The sequence below is a fragment of the Argiope bruennichi genome, chromosome X2 (genome assembly GCF_947563725.1).
Source record: "Argiope bruennichi chromosome X2, qqArgBrue1.1, whole genome shotgun sequence".
In the NCBI taxonomy this organism is placed as follows: Eukaryota; Metazoa; Arthropoda; class Arachnida; order Araneae; family Araneidae; genus Argiope; species Argiope bruennichi.
In genome coordinates this window covers 112,749,513-112,761,758 of record NC_079163.1, presented here as the reverse complement: position 1 = coordinate 112,761,758, position 12,246 = coordinate 112,749,513, and the positions used below count along the sequence as shown (strand labels likewise).

The window sequence follows — 12,246 nt, the reverse complement described above, 5'->3', positions numbered from 1 at the left end:
TTGTGAAGTAACGAAATAAAAGTGAAAGCAAATGGTAGGTTTATGTGATAACAATTTCAAAGCCGGCGTACTGGCATAGGAGTAGCGCGTCTTCCCTGTGATCTGGGCGTCCTGGGCTCCAGTCCCGGTTTGGACAGGGTTGTTCTTCATCTGTTCTATCTGTGAAATGCGTGAATGTGCCCCCCTGTAAAAAGGGGTTGTGCAAGCGAATGTGATGCATGTGTAGCTAAGACATACTCTTGGCCCTAATTGGCGCTACTAAAACAAGAGACACTTCCTTGGCTTAAAATCGCTGACTTAGTCAGCGAGCTTGTCCATGGTAAGTGCCATTATAAATAACAACAACAGTTTCAAAATATTTCAAATATATATTTAACCGCGATTCGTCAAATTTCACACTGCCGCAATATTCAATAAAGGATTTTAAATTTGAATGGTTGAAGATTTGAAGCCAATGTATTTCAAGAGTTGAAAAAAAAAGATTTATATCAAAAAGTAAGTTTTAAAAATTGATTATCTAAAATTACAAAAATTATATACCAACTAATAATTGAGTTATTTTGATTATTTAATAAAATTAACTTTTCTAAACTACAAAAAAGAAATCAAAACATATTCAGAATCGGGAAGAGTCTCATTTTCCGGTTTCTAGCGAAGAACGGATCTTTTCCTCAAAATTTCATCTGAACTGTATCTATTGCCAACTACCTTCTCTGTCGTCCACTTATCTTCAGTATATTTAATTTTACAAAGAAATCTTTGAGTTATTTTAGAACATACATTTCATATAAATTGCTTGAAAACACTGGGAATAGGACATAAAGTTCTATCTTTATAATTTAATTTAAATTTTTTTAAATCTAGAAACTTGCATCCTTGTGCCACTGTGCAATGCTACTCTCTTGAAAATGACTGCTAATATTGCAGCGTTAATGTTTCAAATGGGCTAAATTTTAAGAAATAGGATGATACGCTATGAAATTGAATCGATTTTAACTATTTAAGAGAAAGATAAAGTGCGACATACATATAATACCAATGCCCGTCACGCTAGAATTTACTTTTGTTAAGTTTATTGAAAATAATTTTTGGCAACAGTTTTCTACCTTATATTACTTCTTTCTTTTTGGTATTTATTTTACGTGTAATGTGTTGTATTTCGAGTTCTTTTCGGGACTTGTTGAAACTTAAAGATTTTTGTTTGAATAGAAAAGATTGATTTTCTACTTATAAGCTGACGTTAAGCCAATTAATTGAATTGATTCGTCGATACTTTTAAGTAATTTATCGACTGTTAGTGTGAAGTATCGAACTCATTAACTGCTTAGCATGTCCGCCGAGGAGCCAGAGCAGATTGAAAATGAAACCGCTCCAGGAGAACAGAACCCTGAGCTGATGATTAAACATCCACTGCAGAATATGTGGAGTTTATGGTTTTATAAGAATGACAGAACCAAATCTTGGGAAGAAAATCTTATGGAAATCATTACTTTTGATACCGTAGAAGATTTTTGGGCTCTGTATAATCACTTAGAAGTTGTCAGCAAAATCCCAGTTGGATGCGATTATGCACTTTTTAAACATGGTATTAAACCCATGTGGGAAGATACCCGAAATAAACAAGGTGGTCGGTGGTTGTTAAATGTTCAGAAGTCTCAAAGGAATTCAGATTTGAACAATTACTGGCTTGAAATACTTCTATGTTTGATTGGAGAAGCATTTGGTGAGCACAGTGATGATGTTTGTGGAGCTGTTGTACAGATCAGAAATAAGGGAGACAAATTGGCTGTTTGGACTGCAGATGTTAAACATCATGATTCTATAATGAAGATAGGGCAGATTATTAAGGAGCGATTAAACTTGCACCCTAGAAATATGATTGGATATGAAGCTCATGCAGATACCCAGGTTAAGACAGGCTCTGTTGCAAAGTGTAGATTTACATTATAATTATTTAATAGAAAATTAAATTGAAATTATTTGATGGATGGTGGTTTGTTATGTGCAGATTATAGAATGAAGGCTTTAATATTCAGTCTTTGATAAATATACTCCTGTTTTACTTAACACTGTGTGAGTATTTGCAATTTGATTCCCTGTATTAAGGAATCTTAAATCTTTTTGGAAATGATATAAAATGTGTCATCTTGATATTTATAATTATTATTTTCAATTGTATAATATATCATCTTTTATTAATGTAAGTGGAATATTAAATCTTAAGTAAAAATCTATTACGTAAGTATTTTATGTGACTTTAAAGAATATTAAAAATTGTATTATTATATACTTCATAATAGATTTATTTTGATTGATTTATATAATTATAATTTGTAAATAGATTTATATTGATTTGATGTAAATGTAATATAGTTTTGATTTAATCATGGAGTTGAAAATTATCATTAGAAGTAATTTGATTTGTATTCTCAAGTTATACACTTTTTTCTTTATGATATGAGATTAATTTTGTTAATAGATTTGTTAACAACTTATTTTTTGGTTAAATTATTACTCGCATTTATATATGTAATTTAAAATGTGTAACTGTGTATTTAAATGCTCTTTCTTTATAGGAAAGATTCTTTCCTATTTTTACATAATTTGGAATTTCATTAGATAAAGACTTCATTCTAGAATAAAAAGAAAATCCAGAAGTTTCGCATAATGTGTACTATTAATGTATGTTGTGCAGTTTGCTATGTTTTTGGCTTGCTTATTTCTTTAGATTCCCGGTGATTTGACAGATGTTATTAGCCCCAAATCATTGCAGAAATATTTTACCATATAGTCTGTGTATTGCCTTGGGTGAATTCTAGTTATAAAAATATTGGTTTGTGAATAATCTTGCTGTATGAATGCTTGAAGATTAGTTTGTTTTGCACATTTTTTTTAAATTGCATAATGTCATTTTAAGTAATTATAATAATTATGAACCAGTGAAATAAAATTCTCTCGTTAAAAAAAAAAAGCATTCGCTTCAAATTTATTTTTACTTCAAATAGAATAGCTGTATGAAAATGTTATAATCTGGATTTGAAAAATAAAGCATATTATAGGTTGAGAGTAATGAATATTTTTATAAAATGTACTTAAAAGTGTGCATTGTGAACAGTGCTATATGAAAATTATAGCTGTTGAGTTACAAAATACAGAGTGAAGTTTTGTTTTTGTGGTAGGTTTTAATATCTTTACACCATGCATGTTAAATTTTGATTATAGTGTCTGGACATGAATTTAGTAGTATTTGTATGATGATTATTAACAGAACTCATCTCTTTTTTTACAATTGCAAGATAATTCATGTGTACTTAAAAAGACAACATTTGATGCAAGAAAATATAAAAAATTTTAACCAAACTTCACTAATAATTAAACATTTTTGGACTATTGTGATTTATAAACGACAAATTCTAATAGGCATTATATATTGACATATCTTTTATTTTAAAAGCATAATGTCATTTTGTAAAGATGTTTTGAAAGTTTTTAATGAAATTTTACTTCAGGGAAATTTTATTCATTTTAACTCTGATGAAAATTAAAAAATAATAATAATAAGATGTGTGTTAGGTAATTGTTCTATTAGAAAAATCTGTTTCATTATTTTGTCCTAAATATATGCAAATCATTATAAGGAAACCTTGAAAGACTCTAAATTAAAAATTATAAATATTATTGTTGACATTTGCCAGTAGACTTTGCATAGAAATTATAAATATTGAAATATATGGCAAAATTGCACAAAAGTCTTTAACAAGTTATTTGTAAATAATAATGTATAAAATTTTTGGTAAGATCAAAACATATCTACCAGAATTACACTAAAGAAAGAATTTATAAAATAAATCCTAAGGGGAATTTTACAAACTTGTATTCATTTACGCTAAGTTATATGCATCTGAAGTTAACAGAATAACTATGTAGAATTTCAAATATTTTTCTTTAAAAAAAAACTAAAGATGGTTAATTTTAGTAGCATAATTATTTCAAAATATATTTATTTCTGATTGTTGTGGATTTAACGTATTTTGCTAAAAAAAATTATCTACTAATAGTTATTCTGCTTACTTGGACAGAATTAATGATGTCAGACTTTTAAATGTTAAAGGGTTCATAGGAAAGAAAAAAAAAAAAAACATTTCAGATTTATCTATAAATTCAGAGTAGTTAATAACTTGAATTTGCATAATTTAACTAAGAATAAATTGCTAAAAGAAGTATACAAAGGAAATATACTTTAACAAACCGGGAATGTTAATTTAATTGAAAATCATTTTATTGGAAAAAAATTCACTGTAAACATAGTGGAACATGTGAAAGTTAAGTTTAAAATTAATATAATTTTAAATCTAATATTTCTATTTTATCTTCTCACATTTGAAATTTGTATTCTTATAGAATTTTTTTTTTTAAATTAATTCAAAAATTGTCTTTTGAATATTATTTTAAGATTTTCTTTGCTAAGTATTAATTTTTTTTAAAAATGAAACTCGCTTCAAATAGAAAGTAATAGTAGATTCTCCAAAATATTTCATTTTAAAACATACATAATATCTTAATACTAAGATACTTTTCCATGTATTAAACAGAAGAATTACATATACATAAAAATGACTATCATATTTAAATATTTTAGGTAAATATTTTCATGATTTTGTATTACAACAAAACTGTTATATGTTTGTTAGTATTACAAATTATTGGTGACAATTTAATTTATTCAGTATGGGTGAAAATGCTTCAAAATTCAACAAAAATTTCTATTATATATATATTTGTTCTTGCAAATCATATGAGAAATTATTTCCAATGTCAGTATGCTCTCATAAGTTTTATCTATGTGAATTTACAAAGCAGTTTACAATCTCTTTTCTATAATTTTATTATGTTTTGGGAAGAATAACTGCATTTGTTTTATCAGCATGAAATCTTAAACTGATATTCTATTTTCAGCTAATTAATTTTGCAAAGATTCACAACTAAAAAAAAAATGAAATAATACTAGCATAGACCGGTCTGTACTAAATGAACTCTCACTATGCTTTTCCAAAAAAGTGGAAATACTTTTTGTATATTTCTCTCTGTTGAAGTTTAGAGTGATAATTTTTTTTTCTCTACTAATATGTCACTAACTTAAAAAAAAAATGTAGATTCCAATCATTATAAATATGGTTACTGCATCATTTTATGTTCATTTATATCAACATTTTTGAGATCCCTAGTGGAGTTCATTAATATATATATTTTTTTTTCTTTGTTGAAGTCTGATGATCATGTACATACTTATCTTTTTCTTGAGAGTAAGGAAGAAAGAAGTAGTTAGAGAGCCTTCTTAAGTAATTTTTTAAATTCTTTGCTACATTATACTGTTTATTATGTTGTTTCGAGAAACCTAGTTTCAAGAGGTTTCTATGTTATAAAAAGGACTGTATCCTTTATGTTCTTCTACACGTAGTTGGTTCCATTTTGATTTTTTAAGACTGTAAGGTGTCAGAACTAAAGAAAAATCATAAATATAAATAATTAATTTCTTAATTTTGACATTCCTGTCAATGACACTCAGAACAAAAGTCTTCCCTGTGCCACCATTGTTATGCCACTGGTCTTGTGATAAATCTTATAATTTATCTTTTGATATCTTTTGCTGTTGTCACTTCAACTGAATTCAATTAAAAAGATTTAGGTATTCTTTTTTTTTTTTTTTTTTTTTTAATTTTATCAAACAATAACTGCTTCAAATCCAATATTTTTATTTTGACTTATTTTTTCCAAATATTGTATCATTAGTTGTGCACAGTTATACTCTCTTTACTGTAATGTTAAGTATTAATATTATTAAGAAAACTTTTTTCAATGAAGTGATATGAATGCTTCTAAGAAATTTCGATTAAGTGGTAACAGAGGCATGTTGTAGTAATCTGTGTGTCATTAGTGTGCACCAAATTTATAAAGTCCTAAATTTACTTGCATTAAATATCTGAGAAAAAAAAACATTTAAATATATTGGCTATTTTCTCGTGCATGAATTAGCTGGAACAGATTGAGTATTTAAAATTAAATTCAAAAGTGGTGTAAATATTACCTAATCGTTCTTGGCAATAATAAATCCTGGTCATTATTAAAGAAATTGAAATATGCCATTGTTGAGATATTCTCAGTTATTAATTTTGAAATTAATTAGTTGTCTTAAATCAAGTATTCTTGAATATGGAAACTGGGACAAAGATGTGTTTCATGCATGCATCATCTCTATCATTTGACCTTGTCAATGACATAACAGCAGAAAGAGCGACTCGCGCCTGGTGGCGGAAATTCACAATAAATATTCCTAATTTCTTGTAATCAGAATTGAAAATACAAGAAATTCTTATGATATTATAAGAATCCTTGAGAGAAAAAAATTGTCATGTAGTCTTGGAGAACATGATACTAGTGTTAATAAAGGTAATTTTTTAGAATTGATGCATTTAATCACAAAAATACGATTCTGTACTTCGTGAACATCTTGTAAGATTTAAAATGGGTAACAAAATTTTAATCACTTGTATTTCACAGAAATTCTAAACGAATTTAATGCACTTTTGGATGATAAAGTTCGCCAACATGTCATTAGACAAAGTCCGAAACGAAAATAAATTAATTAATATGGGCCCACTTAGATTATCACATTTTATTGTGAAATCCATGCTAGAAAATACTCTTCCCAGTATTATAATAATGCTTCGATTATTTTTTCACAATTGCCATAAGCATAGCTGTGAGAGAAGCTTTTTAAAATTGAAATTGATCAAAAATTATTCAATATTATCAATAAGCACTTTAAGGCTAACCACTTTATAAGTACTTTAAAGCTAGAGAAGATAGCAATCTGGCTATATTCTCTATTGAGCAAGAAGTATGTAATATTATAAACATTGATAGTGCAATAATGGACTTTGCTCTTAGAAAATGACGAATAAAATTTTAGTTAAAGACAAAAGTTTTATTTTTTAATTCTCCAATAAAAATTTATAACTGCACCATTCTCTTTGTTATTGGAATTTGGTTTGTGTTTTATATTCTATTCGCTGTTATTCGTTATATGTTTTTAATTTTATATAATAAGAGCTTAGTCTTGCCGCCGCCTGTCGTAAATGCTGCATATATGTCAATAAGTGGGATACGTATTAGAATTTTATAACAAATGTGTTTATTATATTATAATATAGATATGCATATACATAACATTTTTATTTATATCTTATACAATAGCAAATTTATTTTTGCCGAAAAGTTCTTTCAGATTTCAGCAAATTTCCGAGCCTTTTGGATTTAAATACCTAAATAAGGGGGCGACTGAAATCGACGCTTCGCTTCTGGACAGTCATAATTACCTAGCAAGATAAGTAATAAAATATTATTTCTTCTGTAGGCTTTACTATCTACCAAGTAAATCAAATAGTTTCTTGGGTGGGAGGGGTTTTGTGTAGCATATTTGGTAAACATCATAATTTCCATTTCCTGAATACCATTGAAGAGACCAAAACGTCTTGGAAAAACTTCATTTTCTGTATGACATCATTGGCATTAACTTGCTTTCTGCAGATATTTTAGTATTACACTTTCTCTGGGTAGCAGCCTTTATGTATTCAGCCGTTGATATTCATATACAGTGTCCTTGTCTAACTTACGGCATGGGGTATTTGTGAAAATTGCCGGTTTTTGCCTCACTGAAACTCCACAGTTACTGCGAACAATGCGTTTTAAATATTCTTATCATTTCTCTAATTTCATTTAACCAAGAATGACGCATAGGTTTGTGCGCTCATCAAAGCTGCAGGGAGAAAGAATGCAGTTTTAGATATTGAAATCCCGAGTCATCATTTAATTAAATTTCAATTGCAAAAATACAATTATTCACTTTTGCATTGAACAGTATATTAGCAGGAAACTAACTTGAACTCATCTTCTTAGGTGTGAGGTAGATGCATTATAATTAAAGGAAACTACAATTTTGTTATTTCAATTGCCATGTTTCTGCCTGTGCACTGCCATGCTTTTATAATGCTGAAGAGTGTAGTGAAAGGCAAAGCTATCATCAAGTATATTTGGGAAAATTGCATTCGGAAACTTTCTGCGCTATAAAAATATTGGTCAAGGAAGATAAATGCCTTTAGTAGCATTTAAGTGAAATAACTGATCTTGCAAGCATTAAAAGATTGGGATATCCGGGTGGAAGTTTGAACAGATAATGGTAGCATTACTTTTTATTTAAAGTATGAAATGTATTAATAAAATAAAATTTATTACCGTGTTCAGGTGAAAATTTTAAAAGTTTTACTTGCGGTAGTAAATAGTATATTTCAATGACTCATTTTGTTGATTTAGATTTATCTAGTAATTTTTAACAATTAAATGAGTTTGTACACCACTGAATTTATTATACTTGATAAAATTTCCACGCAAGTATTAATTTGTGTTATAATTTAGAAGGAATTTAGATAAATTTGACATGGAAACTGAATACAATAAGAAAAGAAAAAAATTCTATCAAAAGTATGTACTTATTTGGAACAAAATGTAGAATTTCTACAAAGAAGCGTTTTGTTTTGAATGTTATAATGTTGATACCCTATAATCTTTTTGTATATATTCATATTTACCTTATCTTGAATATAAGAGTAATTTTATATTAATGGATAAATATTCAAAAAGTATCCGAATACTTCTTATTACTCGCAATTTAAAACGGTTTAAAACCAAGTAAAGTGTGTCATTTGATTTATAAACCCTTCAGCTGCGTATCCCGAGATTTCCGCGGGTTGGCAATCAGTGCACTTTCTGTTGCATTCCGCGTTTTCGCTGATTAGAGGGTTTATTTTTACGATTATAGATTTTTATTATATCATATTATTATCGTGTGTAACGTATAGTATCAGTTCACTTTCTTTGAAAAATATTTGAACTTATTTGCAAACATCACATCTAAATAATGATTTTAAAGAATTACGCAGCCAGAGGGTTAATGTGTTATCTTTCATCTCAATGTGTTTTGTTTTGAGTAATTTGCATCAGGAGCCAAAGCGATTTTCGTATCATTTTCAAGAAACGAAATAGATTTCATTTCAAGTTTATCATTTTCAAATTTTCTAATAGCAACCTTCCTTTTTTCTGTTTTCCAAAACGATTTCCTCCGAATATAAAATTTTAGATAATTTGAAACAAAGTAATTGGAGATATACTTCACATATACATAGGAGATTGTCTCAATATATAAATGTAGAAAATAGGTCAGTTCAATTACTCTTTCTTTTACTTCTGCGTTTCATTTGTTGTTAGTCATGATAACTTCACCTTGGCCTTCCAGTAGCTCTTAAAATTATGTATATCAAAGCACTCATGAGAAATTTTCTCATCATCAGCCAAAAAAATGACGTGTATCAAAAGATCTGAGCCAAAATATGTGGCCAATAGTAAATCCAAAACTACATATTTTTATTTTCAGGTTTATTTATACAAAGAAAAGGCAAATAAATGATTTAATATTAAAAGTTCTTTGTCTTCATCTTCTTATCCATAAATTAACCTTGGATACACAATATAAATTTCACTTCTTTATTCTCAATACATAAAATCAGATTTAATAAAGATAGATTATTTTACATTTTACTATACCATTCTATACATGTTGTTTTAATTAAAAAATATTCGAATATCCTTAGATAATTAATATGAAATAAAAAATACTTCATTGGAATTACTTTTAGGTCAGCTGAAATATGAGGATTATGTACTTCTTTTGAAAAATCTATGAAATATAGTTTTCATTATACGATTTACACTAGAGGAAAATTAATATTAGTTAGTAAAATTTTTGATATGACATTTGCATTCAGTTGCTTTTTAAGTGGAAAGAATCACAAATAAGAAGACAATCTTTATATGGTTAAATTTACATTTAGTTTTTGCAGATGATGCTGTATGTGGGAATGTGTCACTAACATCGATTTCTAATGGAAATGTCTTGACACACTCAGGATTTTCAAACTATTATTTCTGGAATGATAGACTCCTGTTAATTGAATAACATCAGTCAGGAAGTTTGATTACAGAAATTGTTCGGCGAATGAAGTCCAATAAGCTGGATAAGCTTCTTCATATCTCAGCCTCTGACAGGGATAAGGCTATAATTCTTGCATTTTCCTGCATCTTCATTTTTGTTGCCAAAATCGGGGGCATTTAATCATCCGTTCAGAATCCATTAAGAATTTCTATAAATTCCTTCTTACTGTTAGACTAACTTGGCAGGAAAGCGCAAAGCCGGATTATCAAATAGGCAAAATAAGCAACTGCCTATAGGGGACCCCGAAATTTAAAAATATTCTTTTTCAATGTTTTCTGATTATACTAATTTTCTAATTTAATTTAGTTTATAAGGGCCATGCACTCGAATTAACTCAAATTCAAATTATGTATCGATTAAAGATTAAAGCATTATTCTGATATTCTTAATTATCTTTTATAATATGCGGTTTAAAAACTTTGAAAAAATATTCTATAAATCTATTCTATATTCTTTGAAAAAATCTATGTTTTAAGAAATTACCCGATTCTCTAATTAAATAGCATTTTGATTGTGTTCAAAATTGAAAAAAAAAAAAAAAAAACTATTTTGTTTAACATTGTTTTAAATCTGAATTTTGAGTTATTTATATGGAATAAAATGGTGAAACTGGCTCTCTCGAAAAGACCCCGTTATTAAATATTTTTTCAAATTATCGTAATTTGCTACATTAAATTGCTTACACAAATAATTAAATCAATAAAAGACATCTGGTGTAAGAAGTTATAAATTAGAAAACTGCATTGAACTAAGGGCTCCTAAAAGGTTTAATCTGATTATGGGGACACTGTATTACAGATCTGTAGCCATATTCACCTGTAAGATATCAGATGAACATAGAACTGATGTAATATTTCATAAAAACCCTAGACACTAGCTACGTTCGTAAATATTCAGATAATCGAAGTTGTCTATAATTCAATATTTATTTCAATAATTGTTGAATTCTGCCCCCCCCCATATATATTAAAATCTACTGTCAATATTTAATTTAACCATAGATTTATTATTTTACTTTATTCATTCATATTTTTACTAAACCATGTTTTTACAGCTGTACTCATTCCTAATTAAATTTTAAAAACTCTTTATTATTATTATTTTATAAATCAAGGATTTCCAGAACATTTTTGCCATCGTAATCAGTCTAGAACACGTAGAGAAAAAAAAAAAAACTGATAGTGAATGTTAAATGAAGGTAGGTATTTTTAGGCTTATTTCTAGACATATTTTATGAATGGCAATAATTCTTGCTTTCCATTAAATTGTTACATAGCGCAAATTAAAATTCTTTTTTTTTCAAATTTAATGTAGCATTTAATAATTTTAATTAATTTTAAATTAACTTTTTTTTAATTATTGAACAAACATTCATCAAAATTTTGATGACAATTTGAAACACCACTCTCAAGATATAAACTATTTCCTATAAATAGTTCCGGAAAAATACAGAAAAATTCCAAAGCACTCAAAATACAACCTTTTCACTTTCTTGGTGGGTCATCGCCATTTAACAAATGTAATGGGTAGGGAATAAATATCGCTAAAATGAGTTTGGAAATAAAGTAAATCTTTACATATTACCCTAGCTTAATCAGTAAGAATCGATGAAGCATTCAGCACACAGTATCGAATTTGCTAGCATTCGAACGAAATTATTTTAACGCATACTGAATTAATTAGGATAGCAGAAAGTTGGGGAAAATCCGTGATTTATAAAATAATAAAAAGCATTTTTTGAAAGTTGAGTGAACAGAGAACGAATGAATGTAGTTGTAAAGGATGATTTAATAAAAATACCAGCGAATTAATTAAAATAACGAATCTGTTAATGATAACTTAGATTAAAGATAATCAACAGATTTTAATATTGTGTTATTTTTAAAACTGAAATGGAAAATTAAAGCTACAAAAGCCCATTTTCCTATTTTTGATTGTTTTTTTTTATTAAAAAGTAAATGAATGTTAATGGCATATCAATTTCTTATTTGTTAAAATTATATTGAAAATTATATTTCATAGGTAAAGATTTTTTTTTAAGAACCACATTATTATCATTTTTCAGCTGCTCTAAAAATAATTATGATGAAATAATTTTATTTAATATAATAATTTTAAGTGTTTTCAGGAAAATTGATTAT

General features: G+C 27.6%; 1 protein-coding gene across 1 annotated transcript; it reads left to right on the top strand.

Annotated features, from left to right (window-relative positions):
* The first annotated feature begins 1,119 nt into the window (after positions 1 to 1,119).
* On the top strand, positions 1,120 to 3,066 carry LOC129960028 (eukaryotic translation initiation factor 4E-1A-like). The gene has a single exon (XM_056073038.1). The coding sequence runs from the start codon at positions 1,330 to 1,332 to the stop codon at positions 1,948 to 1,950; it is 621 nt and encodes a 206-aa protein (XP_055929013.1). The 5' UTR covers positions 1,120 to 1,329; the 3' UTR covers positions 1,951 to 3,066.
* The last annotated feature ends 9,180 nt before the right edge of the window (positions 3,067 to 12,246 follow it).

What these genes read in the sequence shown, in the direction of transcription:
- LOC129960028 (XM_056073038.1), top strand. Translation starts at nt 1,330, where the DNA reads ATGTCCGCCGAGGAGCCAGAGCAGATTGAAAATGAAACCGCTCCAGGA.